The sequence below is a fragment of the Vidua macroura genome, chromosome Z (assembly GCF_024509145.1).
Source record: "Vidua macroura isolate BioBank_ID:100142 chromosome Z, ASM2450914v1, whole genome shotgun sequence".
NCBI classification, from domain to species: Eukaryota; Metazoa; Chordata; class Aves; order Passeriformes; family Viduidae; genus Vidua; species Vidua macroura.
In genome coordinates this window covers 429,922-448,395 of record NC_071611.1, presented here as the reverse complement: position 1 = coordinate 448,395, position 18,474 = coordinate 429,922, and the positions used below count along the sequence as shown (strand labels likewise).

Here is an 18,474-nt window from a genome sequence, read left to right as displayed (position 1 = left end):
CTGGCCACTGACTTGGGCTCTTTCCAAAGGGAATGGCAGGCTTTCCACGCTGCCTGATCCATGCAGGTTTGCTGGAGTCTGGATTCCACAAGCCAGCCAGCAGTTCAGTTCCCAGCTCAGACCCCTCTGCCTTTGTGGTGTCCCAAATTCCCGGCAGCTGCTGGGCAGGAGGGGAAGCAAGTGGAATTTCTGAACAGAAAGAGAAATCTCCCAGCCTGGATAATTGTGGGGGTTGTTTGGCTGGGATATTGGGAAGGAATTGCTGGCTGTGAGGGTGCTGAGGCCCTGGCACAGGGTGCCCAGAGAAGCTGTTGCTGTCCCATCCCACGGGCAAGGATAATTCCCATTAGCCCAGGGTGCTCCAAGCTTGTCCAGCCTGCCCTGGAGCAATTCCAGATGGGAGGTGATTGTAACTGGGGGGAAAAAAAAAAATCTGATCGTCATTATGCAAAAAACAAGTGATTTTAAATTTAGGCCTGAAAATATCTTGATTTGATACCTGAGAGCAGATCTGGAATAAAAATAAAAGACTAAAAATTCACGGGGCCAGGAGCAGAAAGGGATGAAGGGATATGGAATTTTAACCCAGCTCTCCAAATTTCTGTCTCTCTGTGGACAATCAAGGAAAAAAAAATCATCTAGGAAGGGTCACAATCAAGTTAAATCCTATTCTTGGAGTCCATCATTTGGATTTAGTTGGATCTTGATCAGAGTTCTCAGTGTCTCATTCCTGCCTGGGCTATTGATTTTCCTGAGCAAATAATTTCATTTTTTAAAATCCATTGGCAAACTGGGGATAACAAGGCTGCCTGGAGCCGTGTGCTCGGAGGGATTCCAAGGCAAGGAAGGACATTTTGGGAATCCAGGGGCTTCTGTGCAGTGACAACAAGTGATAAATTTTAGCATTTGGGCACATCTGGGTTAATAAAGTGACGCAAGGAGCAAGTGTGCCAATGCAGAATGAAACACCTGGAATAAAATTCAGTTTTAATGCCCCTTCAAGTGGGAATGGCATTCCCTGAGCTCCGAGGCTGCCTGAGGAATTGTGCCCACCCGCGTTTTCGCCTCGAGAGCATTAATGGGCAGCAGCACACCGGGCTCTGGGGACGCACCTCATCCCGGGGTGTTCCAGCCCCGCTGTGCCCAGCCCTTCCAGGGCTAATTACCTCGTCGGGGCTGACTCTAATGTGACATGTTTATTGCCCTAACGAACAACTCATTAGCGCCGCGATGTTTTTGTCAATATCCATTCCTCCGCTTAAGCCCAGGCAGAGCTTTGAACAAAGACGTCCCGGCTGGGAGCCACCGGGGCACCGGGCCTTTGGGGCAGGGCTGCTGTTGCTGGAGTCAGCGGCAGGAGCTGAGGGGAAGGAGGAGGCCTTTATTGGAGCACTGCTCGAGGGGGCACGTTTTCAATAAGGCTCGGGGTTTGAGGCAGAAAATCGACCTCGTGGCATGACAGGAAGGAATTTCGGGGGTTGTTTCGCACGGATCGGGATTGGCTGGTGTGAGTCAACTGGAAAAACGCTGTTGGCTTTCCCCAGTCCTAAAAACAACAGGAGGCTTGTTTAAAAAACAAAACAAGCAACTTGTTGAGGACACTTCAAGAAAAACCTGATAAAATCAGCAATTATCTTTACCACAAGAAGCAATATTGAGGGGTAATAAATAATGATGGAGAGATAATGATGAATTATCAGCAGGCGCTGGTTCAGCCCTCCTCCATTTATGTGTACATAATTGTTTTTATTTAAGAGCAGGCTGTTAAATGCAATATTAATAAGCATTTCCAAAATGTGCAGAACCTGGTTCGGGATTCAGGATTGGTGAAGTTGTTTGGGATGTTTCTCTCCCCTTCCCTCCTAAGCTCTGTTTCTCAGAAGCACTCAGGCATGTCCACTTCTCCTGCTTTTCCCCCCAAAAAATCCATTTACTGCTATTTCTTAGGCAGTGAAAACACCGTGTGTGAGAGTCAGCAGCGGCACAGAGGGTGTCCAAGGGCGGGCCGGACGGGCTTGGGGCGAGCTGGGCTAGTGGAGGGCTGCGGCAGGGGTGGCCCTGGGCGTCCGTGGGGCGCGTGCCCGCCGCGCTGACCGCCCCGCTGTCCCCTCCCGCCAGGCAAGGCGCTGACGTTCCTGCTGCTGCAGCCGCCCAGCGCGCGGCTCCCGGCGCACAGCACCATCCGCAGGACCGCCATCGACCTCATCGGCCGCGGCTTCACCGTCTGGGAGCCCTACATGGACGTGTCGGCCGTGCTCATGGGGCTGCTGGAGCTCTGCGCCGACGCCGAGAAGCAGCTGGCCAAGTGCGTACCGCGGCCAGCCCGCCGGGCATCCCGCAGCGGGGCATCCCGCAGCGGGGCAGCGGCGGGGCACCGGAGACAGGAGCAAGGAGCGGCCCCGAGGTGGAGGGCAGGGCTGGGTGGCTGTTGGAAAGGGATGGCTGGGGAGGAATGGAATTCCCAGAGCAGCCGCGGCTGCCCCATCTCTGAAGTGCCCAAGGCCAGGTTGGACAAAGCACGGAGCAGCCTGGGCCAGTGGATGGTGTCCCCCGCCCGTGGCATCCTTAGGGTTCCTTTCAACCCACTCCATTCCATGATTCCAGGAAATATTTGTTGACAAACACAGAATTTAAATGGCACCTGCAATAAGGAGCTGCCCAGGGCTGGTTTTATCCCAGAAATGTGTTTCCACATCCATCAGTGTTGAGGAGTCTGACATTATTCTAAGGTAGATGTTGCCCATTTTATGTAAGTTTTCGTTTCCTCAACATACAAAGAATGAATCCTTGCCCTGTGTTAGCAGGAGAAATATGGACAAATTGGATTAGCATTGTTTTTTGTCCGAATTCCAGTTATTCCTTGTAGTGTGACAGGAGGCACCACCACCTTGTCCCTTCCCAAAGCCCCTCCTAAGCCCCGCTTTATGTAAATCCCGACTTCCAGGATCCAAGTGACCACGGTTCTTCAGCAAGTCCTTTTGCTCGTGTGATTCCACCCTTAGCTGTCAGGAAGATTAGTCTGGCTCTCCCTCCAAAGAGCAGGGAATAAATGAAGGGATCAGCGTGGAGCCTTGAGGAGCCGGGCGCAATTTTCCTCATGATAAATTGCATAATAAGCGCGAAAGCGTTTGCTTATTAATCCATAACAAGATTTAGATTGAAAATGGCCTGTTACATTCCTGACAGATCCAGGATGGAGGGAGATGGAAAGAAATGGAGCAACAATGTGTGCAGGGGTTAAGTGTGGATCTCACCCTGCCGGAGCCCCGCTGAGCTCCCGCTTTGTGCCGGATTTGCCGTGGACACAATAACGGCACACAGCTGCCGGTGCCTCTCCCGGAGGTTTTATTAAAGAGCTTTTATGTCAAGCTTCTGCTTTTAGATAGAAAAGGAGAAATCACATTTATTGACCAGGAAAACGAGTGGGTTTCTTTTTTCCCTGCTGAATCAAGGGAATATCCGAGCTGTTAGGCAAAACTCAGGTGCTTGGAACTCCTTTGCTTGCCCAGCTCGTCCTGCTTCCCAAAGGTTAGACTGTGCCAAGGGAAACTGCTCGGTTGTGAGGATAAGGAGTGTTTTCCCAGCACTTGGAGGCTTTGATGTCTTGGCTTGGATGATGATAGAAATCATTTTTGGCTGTATTTTTGCTTTCTGTGTTTAGCTGTGTTTCACACGGATTTTCATGGAATGATTTGGGTTGTGGGGTATTTTAAGGCTCATCCCATTCCACCCCCTGCCACGGTCAGGAACACCTTCTACTTGTCCAGGTTGCTCCGAGTCCCGTGCAGCCTGGCCTGGAACAATTCCAGGGATGGGGCAGCCACAGCCTCTCTGGGCCCCGTTCTGCTCTGAAACAGCCAGATTAGCAGATCACCTTAGGATCAATCCATACGTTTTTGTCTGACCTGGTGGAAGGTGCAGTAGGATGGTCTGGGTGCTTTTGTCCTGGCTGGAATGTCCCCTCGCAGGGCTGGCCCCGATCTCTGCCCTGTCACATCCTCCCAAGGGAAGGAATTCACTAAAAGCCTGTTGCTTTCCAGGGAAATGCACACTTTGCCAAGCATCCTGTAAGGGAAAACACTGCTGGCGTGACACGGAGCCTTCAAAAGTGCCAGAGAGGCACTCGGGGTTTGCTGCCTTTGGCAACCCCCTCCAAAAGTTAACTGGGATAACTCCTCCCCTGGCTTATTCCTTTTTCATGGAACACCTGGACAGGAGCTTGGAAGTTACATGAAATGTGGTTTTCCAAGGAAAGGCCAACAGGGACATCACCTTGTGGAAGAGACTTTATTTAGTTCCACATTTTAATTTGCACGGTGATGGTGAGGGATGGGAAAGGAAAATAAACTCTTTGGGATTATAAACTCCTGCTAGTCTCTTCCCAAAAAATCAGAGAGCACAGGAAAGAAGGAGGAACCCCTTCCACGGGTTATCTACAAAAATATGTGGCTGCCCTGTCCTGGAAGTGTTCAAGGCCGGGTTGGACAGGGCTTGGAGCAATCTGGGAGAGTGGAAGGTGTCGCTGCCCATGGCAGGGAGTGGAATAGGTGACCCTTAAAGCCCCTTCCAACCCAAACCAGCCTCTGATTCCGTGTTTCTACATTTTGGGGAATTTTTGGGTAATGTGCAGGGCACGTAGAAATTTTATTTTTGCAGTTGCCGGGCACTTACCACCTTATTGCTTTTTGCTTTTATCTTGTCACAGCAAGTAAAAGCCTTGAATTAAGGAGAATTACTCTGGCCAGGGGATTTTTCAGGCTGTGTTTAAAATACTGTAAAAGACCAAACCATAAATCCTCGGGAAGACGCTCTGGGCGCTCGCCTGGGCCTCCGTGGGGTGATATGTATTCAGCACATACAGATAATTTGTTAACAAGGCCTTTTGCCCACTTTGGACAGATGCACTTACTGTTTTCAATCTTCATGGTTAATTATTCGATTTGGGGTTGACGCTGGAACACCCTGACTCCTAATCACCGCTCTTTGTTGGGAGTCCATTATATTGGAACTGCCGGAGTGCTCCCGGTGACCTTGAACTGACATTATAAGCTGGTTCTAATCTTTTCACTCTATATTTCTAACGCCGCTTTCCTTTGTCCCTGCCTTTGTGTGGCTCCCGTTTAGCATCACAATGGGGCTGCCCCTGAGCCCGGCGGCCGACTCGGCGCGCTCGGCTCGCCACGCGCTGTCCCTCATCGCCACCGCCCGCCCGCCCGCCTTCATCACCACCATCGCCAAGGAGGTGAGCGGCCCGCCCCGCCGGACAGCCGGGGGCACCTCCGGAGCCTGTTCTGCGCCTTGGGCGCTTGCAGGGGGGCTGCAGGGTGGGGCGGTGCTGCGGGCCCGGTGTGCCCCAGGCGTGGCCGGGCCGAGGGTGGGCTGAGCCACCCCAGCCCGGCCGGGGCTGAGCCGTGCTGAGCTGAGCTGAACTGAGCCGAGCCGAGCCAAGCTGAGCTGAACTGAGCTGAGCTGAGCCGAGCTGAGCTGAGCCGAGCCGAGCTGAGCTGAACTGAGCTGAGCTGAGCTGAGCTGAGCTGAGCTGAGCCGAGCTGAACTGAGCTGAACCGAGCCGAGCTGAGCTGAGCTGAGCTGAGCTGAGCCGAGCCGAGCCGAGCCGAGCTGAGCTGAGCTGAGCTGAGCTGAGCTGAGCCAAGCCGAGCTGAGCCGAGCCGAGCCGAGCCGAGCTGAGCTGAGCTGAGCTGAGCCAAGCCGAGCTGAGCCGAGCCGAGCCGAGCCGAGCCGAGCTGAGCTGAACTGAGCTGAACTGAGCTGAACTGAGCTGAGCTGAGCCGAGCCGAGCTGAGCTGAGCTGAGCTGAGCTGAGCTGAGCTGAGCCAAGCCGAGCTGAGCCGAGCTGAACTGAGCCGAGCCGAGCCAAGCCGAGCCGAGCCGAGCCAAGCCGAGCCGAGCCGAGCTGCGGGACGGGCTTAGCAGTGACCGTGGAGGCGGTGCCGGGTTGAAGGCCGGCCTCGCGGATGCCGCGGCCGCTCCGGTCGCGCCGCTGCCCGTGTCCCCGCTCCCCGCAGGTGCACCGGCACACGGCGCTGGCGGCCAACACGCAGTCGCAGCAGAACATCCACACCAGCACGCTGGCCCGCGCCAAGGGCGAGATCCTGCGCGTCATCGAGATCCTCATCGACAAGATGCCCTCCGACGTCGTGGACCTGCTGGTGGAGGTGAGGCCCTCTGGCCTGGGCTCGGGGCCAGGGATGAGGCTGACCCCACTCGAGGAGTTTCTTTCCGTGCGGACTTCGGGAGTGCAGAGGATTTGCTTTATATCGAGTTAATTTCTTAAACTTTAAATTGCATTAAATAAGTCATGCTGTTGGGGAGAATATCCCAAGCAAAAGAAGGTCAAAGCCAGGCTGGACACAGCTTGGAACAGCCTGATCTGCTGGAAAGTGTCCCTTGGAATGGGATGACCTTCAGAACCTTAATTATAGAGCATAAAACACAGATTGCCAACTGATGGTAATTTTTGTTTCCAAGGTGATGGACATCATCATGTACTGCCTGGAAGGATCTTTAGTTAAGAAAAAGGGTCTTCAGGAATGTTTCCCAGCCATCTGCAGGTGAGCTCTTCCTCTGGGAATACTGTGAAGTAAATTATGGGATCAACAGCAGGATATATTTCCTAATTAAGAGTGAAACAGTCTTTTAGGTGACACAACAAAGAGTGAAAGGTGATTTATAAAATGGGAGCATTTCCAGTATCTTTAAACATAGCTAAATAGCCCAGTCATCCTCTTAAACTGGTCCAGCCAATAAATTCTAATAATCACCTGTCGGCCATTGCATTTTAATTTAATAACCTATTAAAATATTGAATAGTTTCACAGAAAGAACAATTATCCTGTTGCCAGGTTGGATACTGATGGAGATGATCTTCCTCCTTCCTGATGCTTTAAGTGGCTTTCCTTAAAACATAAAGGGAAGGATAAATGGGAATTAGTGGCCAATCTCCCTATTCCCTGTATTGTATTTATAGCCATCGAGTATTTTAAAATTCTCTGCAGTCGCTGGCCATATTTCCTGGTTATAGCCAGTGTAAAAATGATCCGGCGCCCAGCGACGGCATGGCGGAGCCCAAGGGAAATCACCACCAGGTCACAGCAAATGGGGAGATCTCCGGAGAGATTCCAGGTGGAAGCACTGCTACAGCATCCCATGGTTAATCCCTTTGATATCCCAGTTCCTCATGCTGTACTGGAACGTGTGCATGTGGCCAAACCCTTGGATCCAAGGAGCGGGAAGAGCAGGCTGAGGGGAAGCACAGTCAACACCTCGGGCAAGGATGCACCCTGCCAGGTGCAAAGCTGCAGCTGAGCTGCACTTTCCCTTTTCCCTGGACAAAAACTGGGGATCTTCTTCCTTCTCTTTTATTCTTTATTGGTTTTTCCCCATGTTTCATCCTGCTTTTCTTCCCAGCTGCCGTCCTGCAGTGCAGGACGTGTCTCGTACCTGCGTGTGAGCAGTTGCTATGGCACTGGGAATCCCCAGGAACCGGGAGAGAAGTCTGAAAGATGGGTTGTTTGAAGCCCTAAATATGCTCAGCAATATGGTTTTTTGAGACTGATTCCAGGTATTTCTGCCGGATTTTGGTAGAGGAAAATCTAGCCTAATTCGGAATGCAGCTGGCGCTTCCACAGGTCTGCTCTCCCTGTGATAAGGCACAGCGATATCCCCAAGGATTTGAATTTGCAATTAGGTTTTAGAGTCTCTTGGATTTCAAAGTGTTGAAATTCCTTGGATTTTGCAGCTGCTGGAATTCCAGTAAATGCCACGTGGTTGCACTGGGTGTTCAGGACTATTGCAGGCTTTACCCCAAGGGTGTTACTGGAGTAGAAAGTGTGTGATGGTGAATTTCCCTCTTCCTTTTTCTTTATGCCCATCAAAAATTGATGAGTTTGCTTCTTTCTCCTTCCACTTCCCTTCCTTTCTGTTTGACTTCCACGGGGAATGCCCTCAGTCACGCAGGGTGTTGGATGGGCACTTAACCATTTGACTTCCAGCTTTACTGAGGTGTTCCAGCGCAGGGAGGATACGCCGTGGCCGCCCAGGGACTCGGTGGTTATCCCAAAGACTATTCCCAAATAAATACATCTGGTGGGTAAATCTGATCAGATGCCACGGTAACATACCAGCCATCAGTTGTTAAACCAGCAGCGAGTGGATCTTTAAATCAGCTCTCAGTTCCAGCCCTCAGCTGACCGCGCAGCGCGATCCCAGCTGGGTCTCCCCTGCCAGCCTCACCTTGTTTCCCCTTGTGCTGCCCCCCAGGTTCTACATGGTGAGTTACTACGAGCGCAGCCACCGCATCGCGGTGGGAGCGCGCCACGGCTCGGTGGCGCTCTACGACATCCGCACGGGCAAGTGCCAGGTGAGCAGGGGCTGGGCGTGGCTGCAGCACACCTGGAGCGTGCAGCACAGCTGGAGTGTGCAGCACAGCTGGAGTGTGCAGCACAGCTGGAGTGTGCAGCACAGCTGGGAGCGTGCAGCACACCTGGAGCATGCAGCACAGCTGGAGTGTGCAGCACAGCTGGGAGCGTGCAGCACAGCTGGGAGCATGCAGCACAGCTGGAGTGTGCAGCACAGCTGGAGCGTGCAGCACAGCTGGAGCGTGCAGCACAGCTGGAGTGTGCAGCACAGCTGGAGTGTGCAGCACAGCTGGAGCGTGCAGCACAGCTGGAGTGTGCAGCACAGCTGGAGTGTGCAGCACAGCTGGAGCGTGCAGCACAGCTGGAGTGTGCAGCACACCTGGAGTGTGCAGCACAGCTGGAGTGTGCAGCACAGCTGGGAGTGTGCAGCACAGCTGGGAGCATGCAGCACAGCTGGGAACGTGCAGCACAGCTGGAGCGTGCAGCACAGCTGGGAGTGTGCAGCACAGCTGGAGCGTGCAGCACAGCTGGAGCGTGCAGCACAGCTGGAGTGTGCAGCACACCTGGAGTGTGCAGCACAGCTGGGAATGTGCAGCACAGCTGGAGTGTGCAGCACAGCTGGAGTGTGCAGCACAGCTGGGAGTGTGCAGCACACCTGGAGCGTGCAGCACAGCTGGAGCGTGCAGCACAGCTGGAGCGTGCAGCACAGCTGGGAGTGTGCAGCACAGCTGGAGTGTGCAGCACAGCTGGAGCGTGCAGCACAGCTGGAGTGTGCAGCACAGCTGGAGTGTGCAGCACAGCTGGAGCATGCAGCACAGTTGGAGCGTGCAGCACAGCTGGAGTGTGCAGCACAGCTGGGAGCATGCAGCACAGCTGGAGCGTGCAGCACAGCTGGAGTGTGCAGCACAGCTGGAGCGTGCAGCACAGCTGGAGCGTGCAGCACAGCTGGAGTGTGCAGCAGCTGCTGCGTGCTGGGCTGCTGGGCACTGTGGATAGCCCAGAGCCCAGGGAGGGACTTAGGGATAGCGAGTCCTGCCGGCTCCATCCCTGCCACTCACCAGGTGCCCCCGGATTCATGAGGGAAACCTCAGTCTGGGGGTTCTTGCCACAAAGATTTGGAATTATTTACTCTGTGCTGGGGAATATTGACAGTTCCTTACTTTTCTTAATAATCTTCCACATTAACCGTGGAAAGCAGAGATGGGGGTGACCAAAGGGGCTCCCAGGATGATTAGGACAGGTCCTTCTCAGGTTAAATTGCTATTCAGGAGATACAGAAATTTCTCAGGTAAATTACTGTGGGGCAGCACCATCTATTGGATACAAATTCCTGCCTCCAAATCTGATTTTATACATAATTTCTCACAACTTCAGATTTTTCTGGCTGCTCAAAAACGTGGAATAACTTGAGGATGGTGCAGCTGAAAAAGTTGTGTCATTGGAGAAAAGCTCAGGTTTTTAATTTCCTTTCCTGTGAGGAATTTTGGGATCCTGAAAAGCATTTTGGGTTGGTTTGTTTTTCTCCTTCCAGGTAATTTTAATTTTTTTAAGAAAGGTGGTTGTAGGAACTGACTGAGAAATTACTTTGAATGATCAGTAGGATGATGGATATCAAAAATCCCCCTTTTTAACAAAAAATGTATCGGCATTTATCTAGGATGGGGTTTCCCCTCAGTAAAATGTACTGTGTTAGTGGACTGTGTTATGGCTATTCCAAAAGCAAACGTGGAATCTGTTTTTCCCTAACTCCATGTCACGAGCAGGTTCTTTCTCCTCCTCCTCCGCAATGACTTTATTGACCCTCTCTGGGTGTTGCTGCTGTCCCGACGTGGCACACGGCGCCGTTGGCTCCGTGGCTCGCTGGAGCCGGGCAGTGCCCTTCCCGTGCCACTATTGATTTGTCCTTCAGCTGCTGGCAGCTCCCAGAGATCCCAGGGCTGCTGTTGATTATTCCCACAGCAGAGCCATTGACCCGGAGCCACTCGCTGCCCGTGGCTCCGGCTTTCTCACCCGTCTCCATGACGCTCCTAATAAACTGCCTGGGAGCTCCCTCCGTGCCTCTGGAAGCCAGCTCGTCCTCAGCGAGGGCTTTTCCCTCCAGGAGCCAGCTGGGAGAGAGGCTTGTCCCCCATGCCAAGGAGGATCCCTGCCCTGCACTCAGGTTCTGTCCCACACGGCACCACCAGCTTTCCATATTCCCCTCCGTATTCCCCCTCACTCATTGCTCCTCCATATTCCCCCTCACAAATTCCCCCTCCATATTCCCCCTCACAAATTCCCCCTCACTCATTCCTGCTCCATATTCCCCCTCACAAATTCCCCCTCACTCATTCCTGCTCCATATTCCCCCTCACAAATTCCCCCTCACTCATTCCTGCTCCATATTCCCCCTCACACATCCCTCTCCATATTCCCCCTCACTCGTTCCCCCTCCATATTCCCCCTCAGTCTTTGCTCCTCCATATTCCCCCTCACATATTCCCCCTCACACATCCCTCTCCATATTCCCCCTCACTCGTTCCCCCTCCATATTCCCCCTCACCCGTTCCCCCACAGAGATTACAGGAATTCCATTCTGAAGCTCAGAATTCCTCACCAACTAGCTAAACTCCATTATAATTTTGGAAATAACGAGCTGTAATATTTGCCGTGGAATCCATGGCATGCTTTCCCAGCTGGAGCAGCAGTGGCTTTGTGGGCAGGTTCTTTGAGCTCCTGAAATGCATGGAATTGCTGGCTGGATGGGTGGGCGGTCAGGGCTCTGCCAGGCTTTGAGGTGGATGGCGTGTGCACCAGCCCCCGGGAGATGTGAGTGCCCTCCACAGCTGGGGAGGAGCCTCGTGCCCCACCGGGTTCCTGTGTGGTTTTATCCCGGTGTTCTGTCTCATCCCACCTTTACCGTGGAGCACAGGGAGCTCCTGCCATGAAGCAGCCAATCCCTGCCGCCGGGAGCCCGGGGCAGCGCTGGCTCTGAGCTCCATCCCAGGGCTGTTCGCTGTTCCCTGCGGCCATTCCCAGGGTTTGTGTGCTCAGCTGCCTCGAGCAGAGCCCCAGCTCTCAGGTGAGGCAAAGGTTAAACTTGAGCAGCTTCCCAAAAAGAAGGTGGAGCTTCCATCAGCACCTTGCCCAGCACCCCCTGAGCTGCAGCACAATCCGATGATGACTATTGATCCCTTCCTTCCCTCCCAGCTCTTCCCTGGCTCCTGCTCCAGCGGGGCTCCATCTTGATCAGGGGCTGAGATGAGATCTGGGATTTGATAAAGATAATTGATGCTTCACAGGGAATTGGAAAACAGTTCCAGAGCAGCAGCTCCACCTGGAAACGTGCCCTTTGTTTGCCCAGCCTGAAACCCCACGGCCACGAGCCAAGCACACGGGATTGGTTAAGCACCAGTGGCAATTTTTATCCCAAAAGAAACCCCTTGGATTAATAATTGCAACTGTGATTAATGTATAACAATATTAAAAGGATTGGGCAACAGGATTAAGGTATCATTGAGCACAAGCTCTGTTTGCCCAGTTAAACACTAAAATAATACTAAATTCCAACCAAATTATTAATATTTTGCATAAGATTATTAACACACAGCTAAAAATCCTGCACTTAAAGGTGCGGTAACACAGGAAAATACTGATGCTATAAATGCTATTTTATATCACATTAAACACTAAAATCAGACTGGAGAGCTGGTAGGTAACTGAATCAACCTGACAGTTGATTTTGGGATGATGGGAAAATACTCATATTTTCCCAGGTAAATTCCTGCTGAGTACCAGAGTCTGGCTCAAAATCCTCCAATTAATTCCTCAGTACAGGTTCTTTAATTATCTTCTTTTCCTTTACGACCATGTTTGGGTCTATAAGGAGAGACTCTGAAATATTCCATTTTTATTGATTAAATCTTGGGATTCATCATAAATATTTAGAGCTGCATTTCAGAAATACATGTAATTTTTGTACCTAAAACCTGGGTCATTTGCACCGGAAGATTAAAGAGAAACATAAGTTATTTTGGGTTTATTTCAAAGCAAAAACTACTTTTAAGCCTGGGCTGGAATCAATAATGTTTGGTCCCGGGTCCTTCCAGAATTAAAATCCCAGCAATCCGAGCATTAATTGGATTGTGCAGGGCTGATTTTATTTCAGTCCTGGATGCCTTGGCACAGTTTGATTTATGTGGAAGGCAGAAAAGGATTTAATATTCCATTTGGAATGAATCGTGGCTTGGCTTAATTAATTTCAGAGTAAAAGATGCTGTTCTTGAAAGCAGCGCTTTAAAGGTGTTTATCCTGCAATCCACACCTGCTTTTCCAGGGAAACCTGGTCACTGGAAAGCACATCCCAGAATTCCAGAGAAAAGGGAATTCCTGAGTATAACCTCAAATGCACAGGCCAAAGGCCTTTTCTAAGCATGGAAATAACAGAGGAAGGGATTTTCATCAATTTCTTTATTAAATCACACGATTAGAGGTGCTGAAGCCGGTGTGGGTTAGTCGAGCTTTCCATTACTTTGCTTCCAAAGCAGGGATTTCTTCGAGAGGTGGGAGCATTGCTCCTTTCCCTTCCCCTGGCTTCCCGTCCGTGGCTCCAGGCTCACCCAGGCAGGGGTTCCAGTCACCTCCTGCTCGGTGTCCCTTGGCGTCCCGGGGTGCTGCGTGTCCCGCGCAGAGCTCGGAGCTGGCACTTCCCTGGCACTGGCTGAGGGCTGCCCAGCTGGGCACTGCCGGGCCGCGGCTGCTCTCCAGCCCAGCAAGGCTTGTCCCTTCCATGTAAGGAGCCCCTGGAGCTGGGAATGACAAATACCAGCGAACAAAGGGGACCAGGTGTTCGTGGGTGTCTCCAGGAGGGCGTTACCACTTTAAAAGGTGCATTTATGAATATAAAGTTGATCCAGCGTGGGTGGGTTTCTCCGTCGCCTTTCGTGGAACACTGCAGTTAGTGGAGACTTCCCCAAGCACTGCACTTGGAATTGGGTTGCTGGAATGGCTGGAGCGTGTGCTGCGGCGCAGGGGGCGGGTGCAGCAGGCCAGCAGGCTCCCAGGAGCGTCCCCTTCCCGTTAAAGCCCTGGGCACAGGGGAGCTGGGAGCAGCCGCGTTCGGTCCCACCGTCCTTGTGGGACAGGGTGAGGACATTTCCAAAGTGGTGCCACACGGATTTTCCCAGTTTCCACTGTGTGTTCACACAGCTGAGCAGCTGCACGGGGTAACTTGCAGCATTTGGAACAGCAGCAGTGATCTTTGCTTCACTTCCTCCTGGAAAACACAAGCTAAGACCACAAAAATCCTGTCTGGAAAGGATTAGCATCAATTAGAGAAGCACTTCCTTTAAATAACAAAGCAGCCGGATTCCCTGAAGGATTTGTACTTCTTGGAACGTATTCCAGGAGTAAAAAGAGCAACAAGTGTGCTGCTCCTATTGATTTCTACCTTTGTCTCACCAAAACATATTTTATTGACAAGTATTCCATGCTTGTTAAGTGCTAAAGAGTGGGATGGGGCTAAACGTGGGATCAGCTAATTAACTGTGGGGATCCCATTAAGGAGAGAGATTTGGGGCTCACTCACCTTTTCCACCAGGAATAAATTTGTATCTTAATGGGTTCTTAATATATCAGGCTCATTCCAGGTGCACACACTGAGCAGGGCTTTTAATAACCCGGGGATGGGCACAGGAGCCCTGCTAATGGGGTTTTGCCAGTGCTGATCCAGCAGGGAGTGGGATGTTCAGGAGAAGATCACATGGCATCTTGGATTTAATACAGACCTGGGCTGTGTGATCCTTTCTGGGGCTGCTGCTGTGGGAGAGGAGCTCACTGGGGAGCCATTGCCGTGGGGGGCTCTTGTCTTGGGGCTGCCAGCTCCTGGCTGTCCCTCATTGCTGCTCTGTGCCCTGTTCCCAGACCATCCATGGCCACAAGGGAGCCATCACCGCCGTGGCGTTTGCCCCCGACGGCCGGTACCTGGCCACGTACTCCAACGCGGACAGCCACCTGTGCTTCTGGCAGGTGAGGACGCGTCCCTGCGCCGCTCCGTGCCGCGCCAGCGGCAAACTGCCCTGGGGTTCTGTCCCTGTCTTCACACACTGAGCGGCTCCAGCGGGGGAAAACCCCGGGGCGGGCAAGGGCACAGCCGGACTGGGCTTGGAGCAGCCTGGACTAGTGGAAGGTGCCCCTGCCCATGGCGGGGTGTGGAATGAGCTGATCCTTGCAATCCCTCCCAACCCAAACATCCTCCGTGTAGTTCTCAAGTGTGACCTCGTGCGCTGGTGATTTTTCCCTTCCGTGTCCTGTTTGGCACGATTATTAATGCAGGAAAATCAGGAACATTAGTCATCCTAAAAGGGTTATTACTCAAGATGATTTAAATTGTGAAAATGTCAGTGGGGCTCGCACGCTGCCGGCCCCGGGTGCCGTGATTTACACCCCTGACACCGCTCCGCTGCCGGGGAGAGCCGGCAGAAGGGTGCCTGGGACAAGGGACTGCTCAGGGTTCAGGACGTGGCGACAGCAGTGAAGCACCCCGGGGTCTGCCAGGGTTCCTGGGGACAGGAGTCCCAGGCTTGCCGTGCGTCTGGGGGGGATGGAGAGCGATGTCCCGAGGGGCTGGCTTGGGGCATCTCAGTGTTCAGTTTGGAGCTGGCACCAGCAGTGCCCAGCCTGTTTTCCCAGGAGTGGGACCCAGCAGATCCCTGGAAGTGTCCGAGGCCAGCTTAGGCAGGGCTTGGAGAACCCTGGGGTGGATGGGTGGCACTGGGTGAGCTGCGAGGTCCCTTCCCACCCAAACCATCCCCTGATCTGCACTGCGGCCTCTTGCCGGGCCGCAGGCGCAGGCCCGAGCCCCGCTCCCGGCGGTCCCTGGGACGCGGGAGCTCTGACGCTCCAGGAGCCGCTGAGCCGGGCTGTCCCCGCAGATGAACACCTCTCTCCTGGGAAGCATCGGCATGCTCAACTCCGCGCCCCAGCTGCGCTGCGTCAAGACCTACCAGGTGCCGCCGGTGCAGCCGGCGTCGCCCGGCTCCCACAACGCGCTCCGGCTGGCCCGGCTCATCTGGACCTCCAACCGCAACATCATCCTCATGGCCCACGACGGCAAGGAGCACCGCTTCATGGTCTAGGTGAGCCGGGCGCCGGAACCGCGCCGGAACCGCGCCAGGCATCGCCCGGGGGCAACCCAGGAGGGTCCTGTGGGCTCTGAGGGGCTCAGCGCGGTCTGAGGGGTTCAGCCAGGATCTGGCGGAACCCTGCCGGGGTCTGAGGGGTTCAGCCGGGGTCTGAGGGGCTCAGTGGGGTCTGAGGGAATCCTGCCGGGGTCTGAGGGAACCCTGCCGGGGTCTGAGGGAATCCTGCTGGGATCTGAGGGAACCCTGCCGGGGTCTGAGGGGCTCAGCCGGGATCTGAGGGGCTCAGCCAGGGTCTGAGGGAATCCTGCCGGGGTCTGAGGGAACCCTGCCGGGGTCTGAGGGAATCCTGCCGGGGTCTGAGGGAATCCTGCTGGGATCTGAGGGAATCCTGCTGGGATCTGAGAGAACCCTGCCGGGGTCTGAGGGAATCCTGCCGGGGTCTGAGGGAATCCTGCCGGGGTCTGAGGGAATCCTGCTGGGATCTGAGGGAATCCTGCTGGGGTCTGAGGGAATCCTGCTGGGATCTGAGAGAACCCTGCCGGGGTCTGACGAAATCCTGCCGGGGTCTGAGGGAACCCTGCTGGGGTCTGAGGGAACCCTGCTGGGATCTGAGGGAATCCTGCTGGGATCTGAGGGAACCCTGCCGGGGTCTGAGGGAACCCTGCCGGGGTCTGAGGGGCTCACCCCCCACCTTTGCTGGCCGGCTGGTGGCACTGACAGCTTTTCCGTGCATCCAGGAGGAGGAGGAGGGCCCCGGGGCCTCTCTGCCCCGGCAGAGCGGGATCAGGAGCAGCTCGTCCCGAGGCCGGCTGAGCCCGGCCCCTCCGCGCTGGATGTCACCCGACCCTTCTCCCTTCGGAGCCTCCCAGAATCTCAGTGTTTACCAAAAGGCTCGTGTTTACATGGACGCGCTCCTGGTGGCCATGGAATGCTGGTGGGTGCTGCCCTGGAGCCAGGTACCTGCCTGGGAATGGGGCTGGAATTTGGGGGCTGTGGCCTGTGTGCTGATCCCAAGGGGGTGAAGGCTCCTTTCTGAGGGGATTGCAAGTGCTGCTGTGCCCAGGCCGGAAGGAAAAATGATAGTCCACGTGTAAATAAATAATTTAAAAATCCTGTTAAATGGCAGACTTGGAAAAAAGCAGTATTTATATAGAAAGGTGGTTTTTGCCACCAGTGCAGGTATTTATTTAAATAAAGGACAAAGGGGGCCATTTTGAATGGAAAAATTATCAAAATTATGGAAAAAATTAATTATTGACTGGATGTACTGAAATATTTCCTTCAGTAGGAATATTCCTGTGTGACACTCGCTGTGACTGTGTTTCCTTCTTACATATCTGATTTTGTGGAATATTTTGTGTGAAATTTTCTGGTTTCTGTTCATGGGAAGGAGAAAAAAATCTCTCAAATCCTTTTATTTCAATATCTCTCTTTGTGCAGCTTTTCCTTGGCTGCAGAGCTCGGTCCTGAGGCTGCCACTACCTGCTAAGCTAAAAATGGTACTTGGAGCCCAAAAATGAGGGAATTCATTTTCCACATGGCTCCGAAAGAGAAAATAAATGTGTTTTATTCCGCTGTGGGTTATCTGTGTAGTGCCCGGGTGGGATTTTCAGCCCAGAAGCCCCATATCTGTGCGCTGTTTAACAACTGAGTTCCAAAGCAGGAGGCTCAGGCCCGGAGGAGCGGTGAGCACAAGCTGCTGGGAGCTTGGTCTGTGCCAGGGGCTGTTCCCGATCCCGCTGTTCCGCTGTGAGCTTCCCGTGTCCTTGACGCTGTTTGGCCTCGTCCCTGCACGTGTGGAGGTGTCCGTGGCTTCCGAGGGACACGGTGGGACACCTGGATGAGAGGGGGGTGATGAAGTCACCGTGTGATGGTTCCAGTGTCTGCTTCTCCACAAATGTGCTCCCTGCCCTCTGTGGATTGACATTCCTGGTGTAAATATGCTTGTGGAATAAAGCTGGACTGAAACGTGTCGGCTTGCATGGGTGTCAGTGATCTCCTGCTGATGGTTCTTTGCCCAGTCATCAGGAATCTGCCACTCTTTAACAAATCTCTCCCGTTGCCTTTGGAACGAGAGCAGAATCCTGGAATGGTTTGGGTTGGAAGGACGTTAAGGGTCCTTGTTCCCTGCCTTGTCCCCAGTCCCTCTGCAGCTCTCCCCTGGGCAGGTGAGCACCCCCGGCTCTGCGGGGCTCCTCCTGAGCAGAGGTGAGTTCCCCAGAGGAATTGCCTGCAGTGGGTGAATGGGCTGTGTTGTGCTGTGTCTGCTGGAGTCTGGGCTGTCCGCTGCTTTTGGGGCATGGCAGCCATTGGCCTGCAGAGGAAGCCCCTGTGCCATGGGATGCTCCGAGCAGGTCAGGAATTACCAAACACGAACCCCACAGGAATTGTGTGGATGTGTTCAGCCTCTGTTCCCTGCAGGCTGCGGGGCAGTGCCAGGTGGGATCCAGGGAGGGACGGGGCAGAGGCAGTGCCTGTGGAAGCCTCTCCTCTCCTCTCCTCTCCTCTCCTCTCCTCTCCTCTCCTCTCCTCTCCTCTCCTCTCCTCTCCTCTCCTCTCCTCTCCTCTCCTCTCCTCTCCTCTCCTCTCCTCTCCTCTCCTCTCCTCTCCTCTCCTCTCCTCTCCTCTCCTCTCCTCTCCTCTCCTTCAGCTGCAGGGCAGAGCAGAGCCTTGGAAAATCAATAGCTGGGAGCCAGGAGGGAAGCACTTCCAGGCTCTAAGTGGAGAATGTGTTGTGACAAGGCCGGGATGCTCCGGCAGCACGGGGAGGGAGGGAAGCAGAGTCACGTTTAACACCTGGCACCTCAGGGTGGGTCTGGGCACAGGAGCCTCCACCCAGCCAAGCACCAAAGGAACCGGAGCACTGGAGAATTCCCAAGCCAGGGTGTGCTGCTGCTGCTGCTGCCCCACAGCCCCACGGCTGGGGAGACACAAAGGGGGAGCTCCCTGCTCGCTGCCATCTCCTTCGAGGGCAG

General features: G+C 53.8%; 1 protein-coding gene across 4 annotated transcripts in view; it reads left to right on the top strand.

Moving 5' to 3' along the window:
• The window catches only part of WDR7 (WD repeat domain 7), a 45,113-nt gene extending 27,642 nt beyond the window's left edge, over positions 1-17,471 (top strand). For all 4 annotated transcript variants that reach the window (XM_054002464.1, XM_054002465.1, XM_054002466.1 and 1 more), the window contains 8 exons: positions 2,119-2,305; positions 5,125-5,242; positions 6,027-6,176; positions 6,490-6,572; positions 8,281-8,380; positions 14,280-14,384; positions 15,290-15,493; positions 16,240-17,471. In XM_054002464.1, coding sequence (XP_053858439.1) covers positions 2,119-2,305; positions 5,125-5,242; positions 6,027-6,176; positions 6,490-6,572; positions 8,281-8,380; positions 14,280-14,384; positions 15,290-15,493 — 947 coding nt within the window. In that variant the 3' untranslated portion in view covers positions 16,240-17,471. The remainder of the gene's footprint in view (positions 1-2,118; positions 2,306-5,124; positions 5,243-6,026; positions 6,177-6,489; positions 6,573-8,280; positions 8,381-14,279; positions 14,385-15,289; positions 15,494-16,239) is intronic.
• Positions 17,472-18,474: the final 1,003 nt, after the last annotated feature.